Source organism: Coregonus lavaretus (genome assembly GCF_964263955.1).
Source record: "Coregonus lavaretus genome assembly, contig: HAP1_SCAFFOLD_324, whole genome shotgun sequence".
NCBI lineage: Eukaryota > Metazoa > Chordata > Actinopteri > Salmoniformes > Salmonidae > Coregonus > Coregonus lavaretus.
Window position 1 is genome coordinate 223026 of NW_028157408.1, and position 18801 is coordinate 241826.

General features: G+C 43.0%; 2 protein-coding genes across 3 annotated transcripts; one reads left to right on the forward strand and one right to left on the reverse strand.

The window, feature by feature from the left end:
* Positions 1 to 5: 5 nt before the first annotated feature.
* Positions 6 to 11626, reverse strand: LOC311125471 (RUN and FYVE domain-containing protein 1-like; the record flags this gene model as incomplete). Of its 2 annotated transcripts, none has more annotated exons than XM_084199523.1 (15): positions 6 to 994; positions 1174 to 1251; positions 1479 to 1527; positions 2337 to 2431; positions 2508 to 2637; positions 2730 to 2849; positions 2959 to 3056; positions 3212 to 3379; positions 3502 to 3618; positions 3705 to 3806; positions 9622 to 9757; positions 9949 to 10134; positions 10297 to 10516; positions 10729 to 10902; positions 11279 to 11626. In XM_084199523.1, 15 exons carry the CDS (start codon positions 11610 to 11612, stop codon positions 860 to 862), a joined length of 2142 nt encoding a protein of 713 aa, XP_084055649.1. In that variant the 3' UTR covers positions 6 to 859. The 2 variants fall into 2 exon arrangements, with proteins under 2 accessions (XP_084055649.1, XP_084055648.1); XM_084199522.1 differs by having other exon boundaries at positions 1341 to 1527; positions 11279 to 11612.
* Positions 11627 to 12649: 1023 nt separating this feature from the next.
* Positions 12650 to 18453, forward strand: LOC311125467 (proheparin-binding EGF-like growth factor). The gene is made up of 6 exons (XM_084199518.1): positions 12650 to 12904; positions 13752 to 14012; positions 14439 to 14628; positions 15299 to 15457; positions 16459 to 16547; positions 16789 to 18453. The coding sequence occupies exons 1-5, from the start codon at positions 12862 to 12864 to the stop codon at positions 16529 to 16531; spliced, it is 726 nt and encodes a 241-aa protein (XP_084055644.1). The 5' UTR covers positions 12650 to 12861; the 3' UTR covers positions 16532 to 16547; positions 16789 to 18453.
* The last annotated feature ends 348 nt before the right edge of the window (positions 18454 to 18801 follow it).

The window sequence follows — 18801 nt, forward strand, 5'->3', positions numbered from 1 at the left end:
ACACATTCAGATACGTTTTTATTAAATTAGATATCTTTATAGAAAACATGCCCCAATTACCCGTCAGAAAGTGGCTGTTTTAGTAGCACTGGTCACAATCAATCCACAAAATGATCGTTATTTATATACATTCTAAAATAGACCTTTAGTATCTTGATTTGTTAAGAACATTCTGTAGTCATTTACAATAAAAAAAGACCTGGGTCTAACAAATCCACAATTCTTCAGCTAGGCAGGTTAAGATGAACAGAAAATAACTTGGTTCCTTTGCTTCACTGGAAGTGAAAGAACCACGTGAAATGATCTATAGAAACGCCTCGAAGATAGACCTTTTCAAAACTGAGAAACTCCTGATTTATAATTAAGTGAATCAACACAATGCTATTATTGAAGGTCAGTTCGTCTACTAACATTTTCCCCCAATTGTGACATTGTTGCATATTGGGTCATTCATAATACAACACAAATACTGATGCCTGTTCCAATACCCTGTGGCTCCCTTCAACTACAACTATCCTTTAAATTCAGCATCCTAGAGGGTATATGGAGTATAACTGGGAATGGAGTTAGTTTGTAACAGCTGGCTGACTCATTGTATTCTTTATTGATCTTACTTTGTGAAATCCCCTCAGGTGAGTTTAAAAGAGAGAAGGCAGTACCCTCTACCGTTCAACAATCAACCATGCCCAAACATCTTGAACTTTATAAACATTATAGATTACACCAAAGCCCCTGTTCGTGCTCAAATATGATAAATGTTTTTCTCAGTGACCAATAGTACTGTGGGCTTTGATCACTACAATGACTTGAGCGAGGGAAGAAAGATTGAGTGAGAAGGAGAGCGTGTGTGAGGGTTCTGTCAGGAGGTGCTCCTCTGCAGCAGGAGGGAATGGCAGATGTCACAGACCCGTACAGGTCGAGGGTAGGAGGGCAGGGCCAACTCGTTACTAGAACAACTGTTGCAGTAGATATCTCCACAGTTCCTACAGTGGTGCTGCAGACAGGGAGGGTGAAAAAAAACCCAGACATTTAGTATAACTGTATTTGTAACACTTGTGGCAAATGAGAGCATTTCATACGAAGGCATTTCTAAATCTTTCTCTACATCTGCCACAGACCAGAATCCACAACTGAAGGAAAGACAGAAGAGATGGCTGGACAGAGCCGCTTCACCTTTCTGCGAGCGATGGAGAACTCCTTCTGACAGTGTTTACACTGTGTAGCCTCGTCGTCTTTCAGCCAGGCTTGGCCCTGATGGACACGGACAGACAACAATGCTCAAACACAAATGATTACATAATAGAGTGTGTGTCGTGTAGGTCATAGACTTCTCCTTGTACCTGAAGGACTCTATGACCAGCGAGACCACCAAGGAGTACCCGTCTCTTCTGTTCTTCACTAGTAAACTCCATAGAGACTTGGTGTAACAGAGGGCTAGGGGAAAGGGGAAGTGTTATGGAGGACAGGGAATACGTTACCTTCAGGGCTTTATTGACCTCTTTGAAGTCCTCCATCTTCAGTTTCGACCTACGAGAGAGATGAGTCACACAAAGATAAAACAGAGGGAACACAGGAAGGAAGAGAAAGAGGAGGATTAGGAGTGGGCCTAGTACAGTACTCACTGGCTGAGGTGTAGGCCCATCTCCTGTAAGGCTGTCTAGTACAGTACTCACTGGCTGAGGTGTAGGCCCATCTCCTGTAAGGCTGTCTAGTACAGTACTCACTGGCTGAGGTGTAGGCCCATCTCCTGTAAGGCTGTCTAGTACAGTACTCACTGGCTGAGGTGTAGGCCCACCTCCTGTAAGGCTGTCTAGTACAGTACTCACTGGCTGAGGTGTAGGCCCATCTCCTGTAAGGCTGTCTAGTACAGTACTCACTGGCTGAGGTGTAGGCCCATCTCCTGTAAGGCTGTCTAGTACAGTACTCACTGGCTGAGGTGTAGGCCCATCTCCTGTAAGGCTGTCTAGTACAGTACTCACTGGCTGAGGTGTAGGCCCACCTCCTGTAAGGCTGTCTAGTACAGTACTCACTGGCTGAGGTGTAGGCCCATCTCCTGTAAGGCTGTCTAGTACAGTACTCACTGGCTGAGGTGTAGGCCCATCTCCTGTAAGGCTGTCTAGTACAGTACTCACTGGCTGAGGTGTAGGCCCACCTCCTGTAAGGCTGCCTAGTACAGTACTCACTGGCTGAGGTGTAGGCCCATCTCCTGTAAGGCTGTCTAGTACAGTACTCACTGGCTGAGGTGTAGGCCCACCTCCTGTAAGGCTGTCTAGTACAGTACTCACTGGCTGAGGTGTAGGCCCACCTCCTGTAAGGCTGTCTAGTACAGTACTCACTGGCTGAGGTGTAGGCCCATCTCCTGTAAGGCTGTCTCCTGCTCCTGACAGCTCTGCTGGAGCTGCTTCTTCTCCTGACGAACATCTTGCAGCTCCTAGAAACACACAGAAACAAGCTCAGAAGAAAAACGGGAGGTGGACTTGTCTTTTCTCTGTGTGTGTGATGCTGACCGTGTGTAGCCCCTGTATCTGTTGTAGTTGGGTGCGTAGCTCAGTGCTGTTGTCCTGTTCTCTCTGTAGAGCTCTCTGAATGGCCTGTCTCTGCTCCTTCTCACTGCACAGAGCACTCTCCAGACCCAGCCTAGACAGACAGGGGGGAGTAGGTCACAACGTGTGTGTGTGTGTGTGTGTGTGTGTGTGTGTGTGTGTGTGTGTATCCCCGTGCGTACGTACCTCAGTGTGTCCAGGTCAGACAGTTGTTTCTGTAGGGAGTCCACTCTGCCCTCCAGCTCTGTCCTCATGTCTCTGTCTGTCTGGTCACACTGTCTGCGATCACGCTCAGAGTTCTGCAGTCTGAAAATACATGGGCTACAATTAGCATTCAATCATGTTAAAACACAGAATCCATTATGGAAAAAACCCTGTTACCCCCCCCCCCCCCCTCATCCCTCCCCACACACACCTCTGCTCCATCTCCTTAATGGTGGTCTCCATCTGGTTAATCTTCTCCTCCAGTTGTCCTGCCGCCTCCTGCTTCCTCTGGGCCTCGCGCTCACAGTCCTGCACACACATTCTGTCAAGAGGTGTGTCCTCACCACGGTGTTGCTGCATAAGTGAGTGTGTTTGTGTTTCATGTTTGCTTGAGCATGTGTGTGTGTGTCCGTGTGTGTGTGTCCGTGTGTGTGTGTCCGTGTGTGTGTGTCCGTGTGTGTTACCTGTGCCTTATGGAACATCTGCAGGTTGAGGGTTTTGACCTGGTCTAGTTGGTGTCGGAGGGCTTGCAGTGTGTCCTGTTTCTCATGCGTGTCTTTCTCCAGCAGCCTCATGGCCATCTCCATCTCCTGCTTTAGTCCTCCCTGAAGCTCCAACTCCCGCTCCAACTCCTACACACACACACAGGAACAAAGGTACAGGAACACACACACACCTGTTGTAGAGGCAGTTAGTTAGCTAGGATCTCATAAAGAAATGTAGAGCTAGTTGTTCATCTCGCTGTTTCACACACCTGTCTGATGCGTTTCTCCTCCTGGTACTGTTTCCACACCACGCTGTACATCTCATCCAGACCCTGCCGTGTCTGTCTGTATGTCTCCAGCTCTACTGCGCTGTCCTCCAGGGTCGCCTAGGAAACCAAACAGGACGTGAAATGCCAGCTCTTCATATTGTCTGACTTAGATGACAGTTACACAGACTGAAAACGGTCCTGACCTCCTCTTTCTTCTGGCTGCTCTGGACGATGGTCTCATTCTCATGTCTCAGTGATTCCTGTTCCTCCCGTAACGAGTTAATTCTGTCTGTCGCTGCCGTCAGCTGTAGGGTTATAACACATCCATAAGCACTGTAGTTTTTTCTTTCTTTTTCTCGTGATTAATCACATTGTCTGATAGTGTTAAAATACACTTAAAACAACCAAATACATAATCTATACAGCTAAAATCGACTATGCCATGTAAAAACAAGTTGACATTGAGGTTAAAGAAAGTCTGCTTTTCTCAATTTACCAAATTTTACTAACCGTTACTTTAGACAAAATCAAGACGTGAATATTCTTGTAATGTTTTTTGTATGAAAAATCTTCAATTACAGTTCACACTTTGAGCAAATTCGGAATTTGCGATTAATCACAGCTAATCCTGCGATTAAATTGATTTAAAAAAAGAAATTGACAGCCCTAGTTAAAACACATCCATAATGTCTGTAGGGTTATAACATGTTTAAGCACTATGTAGGGTTAAAACACATCAATAAGGACTATAAAGGTTATAACACATCCATAATCACTACATAGGGTTATAACACATCCATAACAACTACCTGAGGTTATAACACATCCATAATCACTATGTAGGGTTACAACACATCTGTAAGGACTATATAGGGTTATAACCATCCATAATCATTACATAGGGCTATAGAACACATCCATAACAACTACATAGGGTTATATAATACATCCATAAGCACTATGTAGGGATATAACTAGGGATGTGCATCTTTCCCTTTCAAGACGATTCCATATGTATCTAGATACATACGATACGATACAGGAACGATTTGTTTTAGTTTGAAACGATTTGGTGCGATTTGTTTTAATTAGAGGAACAAATCGATGCGATTCGGTCCGATGTGATACGATTCGAAGCACTAACATTTATTGCATAAACACATTCATTTTCTATTCTAAATTAAAATCGCTGCTGATGGAGCGCATGAGCCAGATCTGTCTGAGCTGACTTGTGTGTGTGTCTAAATGATGTATACTGAACAAAAATATGAACGCAACATGTAAAGTGTTGGTCCCATGTTTCATGAGCTGAAATAAAAGATCCCAGAAATGTTTCATATGCATAAAAAGCGTATTTCTCTCAAATGTTGTACACAAATTTGTTTACATCCGTGTTAGTGAGCATTTCTCCTTTGCCAAGATAATCTATCCACATGACAGGTGTGGCATATCAAGAAGCTGATTAAACAGCATGATCATTACACAGGTGCACCTTGTGCTGGGGACAATAAAAGACCCCTCTAAAATGTGCAGTTCTCTCACACAACTCAATGCCACAGATGTCTCAAGTTTTGAAGGAGCGTGCAATTGGCATGCTGACTGCAGGAATGTCCGCCAGAGAATGTAATGTTCATTTCTCTACCATAAGCTGTTTTAGAGAATTTGGTAGTACGTCCAACCGGCCTCACAACCGCACGCCAGCCCAAGACCTCCACATCTGGCTTCTTCAACTGTGGGATCGTCTGAGACCAGCCACCCGGACAGCTGATGAAACTGTGGGTTTGCACAGCCGAATCATTTCTACACAAACTGTCAGAAACCGTCTCAGGGAAGCTCATCTGCGTGCTCGTCGTCCTCACCAGGGTCTTGACCTGACTGCAGTGCGGCGTCGTAACCGACTTCAGTGGGCAAATGCTCATCTTTGATGTCCACTGGCACACCGGAGAAGTGTTCTCTTCACAGATTAATCCCGGTTTCAACTGTACCGGGCAGATGGCAGACAGCATGTTTGGCGTTGTGTGGGCAAGCAGTTTGCTGATGTGAACATTGTGAACAGAGTGCCCCATGGTGGCGTGGGGGTTATGGTATACGATATGACAACAAACACAATTACATTTTATCGATGGCAATTTGAATGCACAGAGATACTGTGACGAGATCCTGAGTCCCATTGTCGTGCCATTCATCCGCTGCCATCACGTCGTTTCAGCATGATAATGCACAGTCCCATGTCGCAATAATCTGTACACAATTCCAGGAAGCTGAAAATGTCTCAACTCTTCCATGGCCTGCATACTCACCAGACACGTCACCCATTGAGCATCTATGGGATGCTCTGAATCGACGTGTACGACTGCGTGTTACAGTTCCCTCCAATATCCAGCAACTTCGCACAGCCATTGAAGAGGAGTGGGATAACATTCCACAGGCCACAATCAACAGCCTGATCAACTCTATGACTCAGATACTTACTGGTTTTCTGATCCACGCCCCTACTTTTTTTTTTTAAGGTATCTGTGACCAACAGATGCATATCTGTTTTCCCAGTCATGTGAAATCTATAGATTAGGCCCTAATTAATTTATTTCAATTCACTGATTTCCTTATATGAACTGTAACTCAGTAAAATCTTTTAAATTGTTGCATTTGTATTTTTGTTCAGTGTACAGTTGAAGTCAGAAGTTTACATACACTTAGGTTGGAGTCATTAAAACTCATTTTTCAACCACTCCACAGATTTCTTGTTAACAAACTATAGTTTTGGCAAGTCGGTTAAGACATCTACTTTGTGCATGACACAAGTAATTTTTCCAACAATTGTTTACAGACAGATTATTTCACTTATAATTCACTGTATCACAATTCCAGTGGGTCAGAAGTTTACATACACTAAGTTGACTGTGCCTTTAAACAGGTTGGAAAATTCCAGAAAAATTATGTCATGGCTTTAGAAGCTTCTGATAGGCTAATTGACATCATTTGAGTCAATTTGAGGTGTACCTGTGGATGTATTTCAAGGCCTACCTTCAAACTCAGTGCCTCTTTGCTTGACATTATGGAAAAATCTAAATAAATCAGCCAAGACCTCAGAAAAAGAATTGTAGACCTCCACAGGTCTGGTTCATCCTTGGGAGCAATGTCCAAACGCCTGAAGGTACCACATTCATCTGTACAAACAATAGTACGCAAGTATAAACACCATGGGACCACGCAGCCGTCATACCGCTCAGGAAGGAGACGCGTTCTGTCTCCTAGAGATGAACGTACTTTGGTGCGAAAAGTGCAAATCAATCCCAGACTACAGTTTGCAACTGGGACAAAGATTGTACTTTTTGGAGAAATGTCCTCTGGTCTGATTAAACAAAAATAGAACAGTTTGGCCATAATGACCATAGTTATGTTTGGAGGAAAAAGGGGGTGGCAGCATCATGCTGTGGGGGTGCTTTGCTGCAGGAGGGACTGGTGCACTTCACAAAATAGATGGCATCATGAGGAAGGAAAATTATGTGGATATATTGAAGCGACATCTCATGACATCAGTCAGGAAGTTAAAGCTTGGTCGCAAATGGGTCTTCCAAATGGAAAATGATCCCAAGCATACTTCCAAAGTTGTGGCAAAATGGCTTAAGGACAACAAAGTCAAGGTATTGGAGTGGCCATCACAAATCCCTGACCTCAATCCTATAGAACATTTGTGGGCAGAACTGAAAAAGCGTGTGCAAGCAAGGAGGCCTACAAACCTGACTCAGTTACACCAGCTCTGTCAGGAGGAATGGGCCAAAATTCACCCAACTTATTGTGGGAAGGTTGTGGAAGGCTACCCAAAACGTTTGACCCAAGTTAAACAATTTAAAGGCAATGCTACCAAATACTAATTCAGTGTATGTAAACTTCTGACCCACTGGGAATGTGATGAAAGAAATAAAAGCTGAAATAAATCATTCTCTCTACTATTATTCTGACATTTCACATTCTTAAAATAAAGTGGTGATCCTAACTGACCTAAGACAGGGCATTTTTACTAGGATTAAATGTCAGGAATTGTGAAAAACTGAGTTTAAATGTATTTGGCTAAAGTGTATGTAAACTTCCGACTTCAACTGAACAGAGCCATAAAGGAGATTGGGCATCTACCACCACACTATCAGTTTGGGGGGGTGGGGTTAAGGGGTGATGGACTCTGAACTCCCCATTACCCACTAATTCATTTTTGCAGATTAAAAGTGTTAGAGCTAGTAATGTATCAATATTTATCTTTAAAAATTAGCTATGACACCAAATGAATATATAGCAGACCTTTGGATTTCACCCCCGTCTCATAATCGAATGGTTTGACCGTTTGGAAGTTTTGACAAGTCAGAGTGAGCTTCTCTTCTTCTCCTGCTTCCACCATGCAGTGCGGGTAGCAAAAGTGATTGCTGTCCTCATTATTCAATTATTAACTTTACCCTGTATATCTACAAATGACCATATATACCGATTGCTTCAAGCAAAACTACCAAAACTATTGCTGATGGTGAACCTGAATTATCTAAGTAAAATATAATGTAATCCCGATCAGCATGTAGGCAATAGCCAGATGACAGTTATATCTCTGGTGGTAGCTCAGGGTCATCTCCATGTAAAAGGACCCATGAGCACCAACACGTCAAATGAAAGCTAAGAGTCTATATTTATTTATTTATTAAGGCATATACATTTTCCAACAATTGTCCATCCTAAAAATTATGAATAAGCAAAGGCTTTGATTTCTGGTCAAACAGATGGTAAGGGGGTCTTTGAAAACATCTACCAGAAAAAGTCTTAAAAGGTATTATACATACATCAACACACAATCATGTTGAAGTAAAGACCCCTGCCAACTAATATCAACACTTATATTTAGTTTTGGATACATTTTTTGCCTTCTTTAAGTTTAAGAAACATTGCCTTGTGCCTTGAAATTCAGTTACCAAAAACCCACATATCTTTAAGATATTTTAACATTTCTCTCCCTCATGAGAAGGGAGGATAATGAAAGTTCACAGAAGTAACAAGTAAAGGTAGACCTATCAATTAGTTATACTGTTTTTACTGATATCAATTTTGTTTATGAATTATTAAGTGATTAGAATTTGAAATTCCGTTACCAAATCGGTAACAGAATTTTCAGAAGGTAGAAAGAAAGTAATTTGACTAAAACATTTTAGTGAACCGCCGATTCGTAACTTTGAATAGATTTTCTGACTGATGCATGCTACATTTGGATCGGTTTAGTGTTTAGGAGGAGTGAAAACCTGCAGACACTTGGCCCTCTGTGGAATGAGTTCGACACCTGTGCCTTAAGGTATAAAAAAATATATACTTGATGAAACAATTAATTTGGCCTTACTGCTATCAGCCCATAGAAACGCATTGAATAACAGCTTCATACATGGATAAAAAAAAAAAATATCTAAAGGAAGTCTGTTCTGAAGTGTCTGTCCTATATCTGTGTTTTGCTCCGTTCATCCGTGTTTGTGAGAGACTCACCTTTCCATAGAGGGATCATATTGGTCCTCTGTAGCTCAGTTGGTAGAGCACGGCGCTTGTAACGCCAAGGTAGTGGGTTCGATCCCCGGGACCACCCATACACAAAAAAAAAAAATGTATGCACGCATGACTGTAAGTCGCTTTGGATAAAAGCGTCTGCTAAATGGCATATTATTATTATTATATTAGCGTGTAGCTCAAACTATTTGGACGCTACAGACAGAAGTTGGCAGATCGGCTGTACCGACTTCAGACGAGACCCGTGACACTTGTGGGGGTCGTAAAGCAAAACAGAGAACACCATCGTGTTCGTGAGAGTCTCATCTTTCCATAGAGGGGCCAAACCGTTCGCACACTACAGATGTTTTTGTGAGAAGACCGATTTTCAGGATGTCTCATGGTCTGACAAACACCATTCTAGCTCTGCCACCTTTCACCGCAGATGCGGAAAGGCAAAATCGGCGGATGCAGTGGATTGAGACGCAGCCCATGCAAAAAAACAGATATGTCTAGCTTAAACTGACGGATTTTGATGGGCGCGCAGACATCGACACTAGGGGGTTAATAAACACTACAAATGATTAAAACACATTCATAAGCTCCTCTGACCTCCTCAATGAGCTTGCTGTTGGTCTTCTCTATGGAGTCCATCTTGGCCTGCAGGTCAGTGACGGAGCAGCTCAGGTGTCTGTTCAGCTCCTCAATGTAGTGCTTCTGGTCCAATATGGCCGTCATTTTAGCATCGCTGACAGAGGAGAGGTTACAGGAGATGAGACAGAATAACAGAGAGAGAGGAGTTTGGTTTATGTTGATGCTTTATCTTTGTATCACTGAGAAAGAAAGAGGAGGTGGTGGTTAGAGGAAATGAGAATAGTCATAAATAAACAGAGGAGTGTGTTTGGGGTGAGGGAGGAAAGGCAGAGACATAGTTCTTACTCCTTAGTGGTCTCAGTGGTCATAGGGTCCTTCAGGTACAAGGAGAAGTCTATGACCCCCACCTGGGAGTCCAGGTCCTCTCCTTTGATACAGAGGTTAGCGTCGATGACGTTTAGCCCCACCAGCATCCCTCCTATCACTGTCCCCTCCTCCTCCATCATCAACGCTCCTGGATCATAGAACTCACTGTGGGAGGAAGGAGGGAGAGAGAGAGAGAGATGTAATAAGATAGATACAATAACTACTGTAAATGTGAATAGGACACAAAATGCTTACTGGTATTACATGTTTATTACATACTTATTACACTGACTCAGTTCCAGCAGCAGAGCCTTGCGCTGTACTCACCACAGGAGGTCCTTATGGTCTAGCAGGGCTTTCAGGTAGTCAGACAACTTCTTCTGCATCAGGGCCAGATGCAGCCAGGCCCGAGCCCGACCTAACCCAGTCTTTAGCCCTGGCAGGTCTCTGGCGCTGGTGGCAATATCAGTAGACTCAGGACACAGCTTCTGAACCAGCTCCAGAGGACCCCAGATAGACTTATTCTGATTGATGAATGACTTCTTCACTACAGAGAGAGAAGATAGGAGAATGTTGAGGTAGTGTTCTTCAAAGTCCAAAACTAGTAAGTCTCCAACTTGGTTGTGCAGGCTTTCGCTCCAGCCCCGCAGTAACACACCTGATTCAGCTAATCAAGACCCTGACAAAAGTCTGCAACACACCTAGTAGCTTTCCAGGCAGAGGGTTGGCCTGTCACCCCTGCTCTTGAGCAAGTCTCACCTTTCAGTCCGTGTTTGAGGCAGTGCTCCAGAACCACAAAGAACTGCTGCAGAGGAGGGTAGTCAGAGTCCAGGGTTCTGCCCAGACTCAGAGATGACTGGATCAGGACCTTAATACTCAGCTTCATCATACTGAACAGGTTGGAGCGCTCCACAGCCATATGGTCCTTCACAGCTACAAATAGAGAGGGCGAGACAGAGAGAAAAATTAAGAGAGTAGAGAAAGAGAGAAAAAGAGGCGAGAGAGAAAGAGGGAAAGAAAAAAAAGAGAGGAAAGGAAGGGAGAGAGAGATCTTAATCTGAGTTTCCTGTGCAAAAGTAATTTCAAAAAGTACACTAAGAAATGACCACGGACAAATATAGACTATTAGATATGTCGTCGATATATATGATGTTGAAGCATGCCATTCTGAATTCCTCGCCAGGCAGGAGTCATGTGTTCTGATGACAACTGAGATACAGAAGAGGGAAGTCGCTGGTTCAGCACTTCACTACCTACTAAGTATATATACTTCCACATTGGCGTGCAATACAATAACCTTGCTACGTACCTGGTAGGTATTGGTTAGTGTTGGTGTCATTCTCCGTAGAGTTTTGTATAGTCGGACTCGTCGGAGAGCTCGCGGCAGATCCCGACGATGTGGCGTTTCTCAAAGCTGCACGGTAGCTGACACCACTGCTGATCGTCTCGGTCGCCTTCCGTGCCAGCGACAGGATCGGTGTTGACCAGTTGCTCTCGGTCGCCGGTTTGTCTTTTGGAGCCTCTTCATCGCTGCTAATGCCAACAGGGTGGCTGTCTGGAAGAACTTCCAAAACTTTGGGTTCCTCTTCTTTTGCCTCGCTTTCCTCAGCGGCTGTGTTTGTTTCAACTACCCCGTCGGCCATGTTTTCATAATGGAACACGTGACTCCAGGCCAGAGCAGTCGCCTATCATGCCTGCGAGAACTCCAAAGTAATCGAGCTATGATTTTCAGTAAGTGTTCTTTTAATTCGTTTCGCATTGTTTGAAGTGTTTTCTTTCCAATAATATTTTACGACTTTTTTAAGCGAAGCTAAGTATTTTTATGTATTATTATTATATATATATTGATTGCAACAATAATACCAATATTACACATGAATACAGGGACATTCATGTGTATAGAATAAAAATTAATTAAAAAAAACATACTTTTTTTGCTAAGTATTGGGGACAACAGCCAATATTTATGAAATTATAGATGTGTAGCTATTTCATGCCACTAGATGTCACTATTGATATTGTCTCTTGTCCTTCAGGTGTGTCTCCATTGCGTAGGTAGGCCTATGATGAAACTGAGTTAAGGTTTCAGACCTAGAAGTGCATTCAGATCAGTGGCTTTTGGTTGACAACATATTATTAAAGATTTAAACCAGTTTCGAACACGTTTAGCTGTTTTCCCGGTTATAGATTAAGTCTAGTCCTGACTAAGTAGATCTTTCAATAGAGAATCTCCATTGAACATGTTTTTTTTTTAGTTCAGGACCAGGCTTATTAAACTGTGACTGGTAAACTGACCCTAAATGTCATAATTTGCATGTTTTTTTCTATTAATGTAGTCACAGGTCTAATGGTAGCGTTTTGTCCTTTATTCACATTCATTCAAATGATACAGAAAGAGGCACAATATGATCAGCAATATGATGTGAAGCAATGCACTTTTATGTTATTTTTCTAACTTAAATTCCTAAACAGTCAACAAAATTAGACACATTTTCATTTAGCCTACATTAGATTGTTGTAACCCATGTATATGCTTTAAACCACTCTATATGTATAAACCATTATAATAAGGTGTATAGCATATAAACATGTTGTAATAGACAGATTACAGTAGTCTACCGTTTAGGCGTGGTCGAGGCAGTCTATATAAATCGTGACGCCTCTAGTCTGGCGTTCCTTCCACTCGTCCCCACTCTGCAAAGGCTGTGTGCGCCACCGCTACCCGAGACGCGCCCGGCATCTTGAATAAGAAAGTCGCACTGAGAACCGAAGGAATAGGCCTACCAGGAACGTGTAAAGAAAACAAATATCGAGTACGTGGACAAGAGAAAGGAAAACGATATACAGTGATTTTTGCAGAATTACAGTTGGTGGTGATTGAAGTTTGAAGACATGAGGATTCTACGAGTTGCGCTCCTGCTCGTCCATGCCTTTGGTAAGTGTCAAGTTACACTTTTATATATCAAGTCAGATTATATAGTTCCTATTCTGTAGCGTTTATACTTTAACATTGAATAAACTATTGGTGGTAATAGTTTCTCCTAGACTTGATTCCTCCTAAATGGTATATTTCTTATTCATAAGAGACATGTCTTGGAGTTACACTTGTTGACTGTAAAAGAGTGTGAACTCTAGCATGACCTTCTGAGCAAGTCACATAAACTTTTAAAAGAAGAGTCAACGATTTTCATAAGGTGTAGGCCAGTCTATGCCATTGAAGAACGAAGTGTGGTCATCTTTCTATTTTAAAACATGCTTTATGTAACTGGATATACTTATTTTTAACTCATATTCTTGTACATTAGCTAACTGTCTGTCAATGCAACATTTTGTGTACCATAGCCAAGCAGGATTATAGTCTCCCCTGTACAGAATACTGTACATGCATGATGTTGTTGGGTGCCTCACAGTTCTTGGAGCTGAAATGCAACTATCCAGTTTAATAGGCTCACCTGGAGGGGCCATGGGGCCTCATGCAGGGTTCTCAGTCTAGAGACATGTTTCAACTTGCCCACTCAAACCCCTCCATTTTCTTGGCACCTGAATGAATTACTGTGTTGGAAAGAAAAGCTTGTCTTCCCAGTGAGCAAAACTGCTTGAAAAGATTTCATTTCAACAAGTTTTGCCATTGAAATGATGTATTTTCAACTAGCATTGCTCACTGGGTTAACTCCTCACGGTGTCAGTCAGAATCTAATCTACATCTTTAAACCACAAACTATTGAATTGTGTAGCATCAATAATGGTCAAATGTTAATCTTGTGTTTCCTTGTGTTTTCCAGTGGTGTCGAGATTGGTGAGTGGAGCTGTGGTGGACAGGTATGAGATTGAGAGGCAGCAGCAGCAGCACACGGCAGTTATCAACCTGTTGGATGTCCTGAGCGACAGAAGGATGGAGGGAGGGATGGAGGAGAGTAACCACGGCGTGGAGGGTCCAGTGTTGGAGGATGATGGAAGTGAGGAAGAGGATGAGGAGTACTATGATTACTACGATGAAGATGAAGAAGATGCCTCAGGGGACTATGAGGTGGAATTACCTCGAGGTATTTAATAACTCACTTTGATTTATGTTTGTTTATTGCTCTGTTGTAGATCCTCCTATTGTTTATAGGTTCTGGAATCCTCACTGACACATTTATTAGAATACCCTTTATAAACATGATTTGTGGCACTATTATTCATTAGTTTAACTGACAGGTTGTCAGTTCCATTTGAACACCTGTTCCTATGCAACCCGTAGTTAAATTTACTGTATGGACCAGGTAGCCTAGCGGTTAGAGCGTTGGGCCAGTAACCCTAATTTGCGCCAGGGGTGCTGTACTACTATGGCTCACCCTGTAAAACAACACATTTCACTGCACCTATCTGGTGTATGTGACAGTAAAACTTGTATTCTATGAGATGTGTTGGCTAGATCCATGGATTCAGTTGATAAACATTTCTTGTCTGTGTTCTTTTCTTTTTTTTAGTTGCATTGTCGACTAAACCTAAAGACCCATCGGCCATCTTGGAAGCTGAGAGGAAGAGGAGGAGAGGAAAGGGGAGGAAGAAGGGAAAGGGGAAGGGGAAGAAGAGGAACCCTTGTCTGAAGAAGTATAAGGACTTTTGTATCCATGGCACCTGTCATTACCTGAGGGACATCAAAGCTGCGTCATGCATGTAAGAAACACCTCTCTCTCTCTCTCTCTCTCTCTCTCTCTCTCTCTCTCTCTCTCTCTCTCTCTCTCTCTCTCTCTCTCTCTCTCTCTCTCTCTCTCTCTCTCTCTCTCTCTCTCTCTCTCTCTCTCTCTCTCTCTCTCTCTCTCTCTCTCTCTCTCTCTCTCTCTCTCTCTCTCTCTCTCTCTAGACTGCTCTCTCTCTCTCTAGACTGCTCTCTCTCTCTCTCTCTCTCTCTCTCTCTCTTTCATTCTCTCCCGCTAGCTCTCCCTCTCTCTTTCTCTAAACTTCTCTCTCTCTCTCTCTCTCTCTCTCTCTCTCTCTCTCTCTCTCTCTCTCTCTCTCTCTCTCTCTCTCTCTCTCTCTCTCTCTCGCTCTCTCTCTCGCTCTCTCTCTCTCTCTCTCTCTCTCTCTCTCTTCATTCTCTCCCGCTAGCTCTCCCTCTCTCTTTCTCTAAACCGCTCTCTCTCTCTTTCTCTCTCTCTCTCTTTCTCTCTCTCGCTCTCTTTCATTCTCTCCCGCTAGCTCTCCCTCTCTCTTTCTCTAACCCGCTCTGTCTCTAGCTCCATCTCTATCTCTCCAGAAGAACAATATGCCTGTTGTACTGTATGTTGCATGAATCACATCTCACCCCTCTCCCTCTCTCTCTCTCTCTCTCTTTCTCCTTGTGCAGATGTCGTCCCAGTTACTCTGGGGAGCGGTGTCACCTGTTCACGCTGGCTTCAGAGGGGAGGGACGTGGGAGGCTACAGCAGGACCACAGCTCTGGCTGTGGTGGCAGTGGTGTTGTCCTCTCTCTGTCTCACCATCATAGGCCTGCTGCTGGTGCTCAGGTCAGTACTACAGCCTTACACACACACACACACACAGTTTACCACAATTTTTCACCACTACTTCCTGGCGTATTATCTAACACAGGGGGTATATAGAACCAGAGCAGCTGTATAACACAGGGGGTATATAGAACCAGAGCAGCTGTATAACACAGGGGGTGTATAGAACCAGAGCAGCTGTATAACACAGGGGGTGTATAGAACCAGAGCAGCTGTATGACACAGGGGGTGTATAGAACCAGAGCAGCTGTATAACACAGGGGGTGTATAGAACCAGAGCAGCTGTATGACACAGGGGGTGTATAGAACCAGAGCAGCTGTATAACACAGGGGGTGTATAGAACCAGAGCAGCTGTATAACACAGGGGGTGTATAGAACCAGAGCAGCTGTATGACACAGGGGGTGTATAGAACCAGAGCAGCTGTATAACACAGGGGGTGTATAGAACCAGAGCAGCTGTATAACACAGGGGGTGTATAGAACCAGAGCAGCTGTATGACACAGGGGGTGTATAGAACCAGAGCAGCTGTATGACACAGGGGGTGTATAGAACCAGAGCAGCTGTATGACACAGGGGGTATATAGAACCAGAGCAGCTGTATAACACAGGGGGTGTATAGAACCAGAGCAGCTGTATAACACAGGGGGTGTACAGAACCAGAGCAGCTATATGACACATTATACATTGCATTATGCAGCAGCTGAAGATAAACAAAGTCTGTATTGGCACTGTATTGTGGAAATGGGCCAACAGGAAATGAATAGTACACAACCTAATTGATTGTAGAGGAAAAGGGAGATGAGGCTATAACAAACATATGACAGGATAGTTCAGCATTGTCATAGTTCAACATGTCATAGTTTAGCGTTATTGTTCTCACCTCACAACAATTATGGGAACCACAGGTGTTATTGTTGTTGTTGTTGTTGTTGTTGTTGTTGTTGTTTCAAAACAGTTCCAGGATCCACAGGTCTGAACTCTGTTGTTGTTTTCCTCCAGGTTTCACAAGCGAGGAGCGTACGACATAGAGAATGAGGAGAAGGTGAAACTGGGGTCAGCGCCCAACCACTGAAGAGCTGGAGAGAAGGGTGAGTTACCAGGGAAACCTAAATTCCTCAATTGACAGAAAGTCAAACGTCATCATAACATTACTATACATTACAGTATGATTGTGAAACAGAGGCTGGATTTAGATTGATGAAAGATTAGTCTGGGTTTTGTTTTCACACGGTCTGAGTGTTGAAGGAGTGTTGTATGAGTGTTGAAGGAGTGTTGTCTGAGTGTTGAAAGAAACTTGATCACTCATTGTTTCTCCCTCTTCTATTTCAGGACAGGATAGGGAAATTCTACCTCAAAATAGAAAAGAAGAAGTGAAAAAAAGCCAGGAGAGAACCCAGAGAGACATGGAAGGTATGGGAGAGAAGGGGGACTAGATGGGCGTGACCTGGACACATAGCCCCATCCCGTCTCACTGATGGACAGATGTGATTGGGTAGCTCAGGATTCTGCGGTAGGCCCTGCAACCTATCAGGAGATAGCCTGCCTAAAACTGGAACTCTGATTGGCTGGGAGAAAAGACTGGAGTGGTGATGAGGATATGGAATTTGAGAGGAAGAGGAGGAACATTTCTGGGCCCGTATCCACAAAGCGTCTCAGAGAAGGAGAGCTGATCTAGGATGAGTTTTACCTTTAGATCATAATGAATAAGATTATATGGACTGACCCTGGATCAGCACTCCTTCTCTGAGATGCTTTGTGGAAACGTCCCTAGACTCAGTGCTGCTTCTTGTTAAAAAGACTACCAGGAGTCTCAAACTAAAAGAACACCATCTTCTCTTCTTCTGCCAGAAACAGAGAGAACCCTGGTCTTTCTTCAAAAGGAGTGTTGTTTTTACCAATCAGCATTTGTATTTTCCTGCACATGTTCGTTCGTTGTCGTTTTCTAGCGTACTGTAAAACTTTTATTTATACCATATACTTCCTCTTTTAATTTATTTATTTATGTGTTGTTGTTGCTGTATTTATGCAGATTTTTAACTGCTTCTTCTACCCAAAGATGCACTGCCAGTTTGTAAAGATTATATATCAGGTCATCATTGTGTTTTTATATTTAAATGTTAAATCCTATTTATTGATGAGAATTAAGATAAAAGGAATAAAACATGTACAGTACTTTTGGAGAAATCGACATTTAAAAGTAAGAGTCCTCTTGGTCTCATAGAGCTACCTGATTGCTGACTGTGATATCGGCACTCTGGTTACAGGCAGCTGAGAACACACACCACTGTGGTTGGTTGATTGACTTATTGATTGATTGATTAAACAGCGCTGTGGTGTATTCCACCAATGTACCACTGACAGGTCTCTCTGTGTGTACCATTATGACGTGGTTGCATTGGTCTTCTGTGTTTGACTCTGTGAAGAAGACATGCAAAGCATCCAGACATAGAAGTAAATTTAACAGAACCTACTCTAGAATCCCAAAATATAGAATATAGAAAATATTCTAGAATGTTTAAAATCTAGAATCCAGTTTAGATTTTTCTGTATTATAATCAGGATGTGGAATAGGTACAAGGTAAACGCTGGTGCCTTGTTGAGTCCAGCCATTGTAGCGAGTGTTGGAAGGCAGAAACACACACAAATGGCGTAGTTTTTATTGTCTATAAGAAACGAGTTGGACATAAATCTCCAACAGTGTTATCTCCAATTTCAGTCATTTATTTCTGTGACCTGCCAGTTAGTTGTGGTGTTGTCTTGTCTTAGCATGGTGGGCATGGTTAGGGATATACTCAGTGATTTACTGTCCTGTATTATACACTGAGATCCATGCTAAGATCATGATGAAATGTGAATTCATTCAAGTGGTCAGCCTTTTAAAAACGAATAACCCTCCTCAAGAAAAACATCCTGGAAACAACCTGCAGTTTTGAAGTGATTTCTAGTCAAAAAGGGTTTGTTTTTTTTCTCCGAAAATAAAGTATTTTTTCTCCGAATTCACGAAGTCATTGTATTTATTATGCTTTGTCTGTGTCACTAACGCTGCATGTACACAGGCAGACTAATTCTGATATTTTTTCCACTAATTGGTCCTTTGGCCAATTACTAGCCTGTTCAACCTCTCTTTCGTAACATCTGAGATCCCCAGAGATTGGAAAGCTGCCGCGGTCATCCCCCTCTTAAAAAGGGGGTGACACTCTAGATCCAAACTGTTACAGACCTATATCCATCCTGCCCTGCCTTTCGAAAGTTTTTGAAAGCCAAGTTAACAAACAGATCACCGACCATTTTGAATCCCACCGTACCTTCTCCGCTATGCAATCCGGTTTCCGAGCTGGTCAT

What these genes read in the sequence shown, in the direction of transcription:
- LOC311125467 (XM_084199518.1), top strand. Translation starts at nt 12,862, where the DNA reads ATGAGGATTCTACGAGTTGCGCTCCTGCTCGTCCATGCCTTTG. An exon ending in CCTGCTCGTCCATGCCTTTG is followed by an intron (nt 12,905 to 13,751) that starts GTAAGTGTCAAG and finishes TGTGTTTTCCAG; the next exon opens with TGGTGTCGAGATTGGTGAGT. An exon ending in ATCAAAGCTGCGTCATGCAT is followed by an intron (nt 14,629 to 15,298) that starts GTAAGAAACACC and finishes CTCCTTGTGCAG; the next exon opens with ATGTCGTCCCAGTTACTCTG.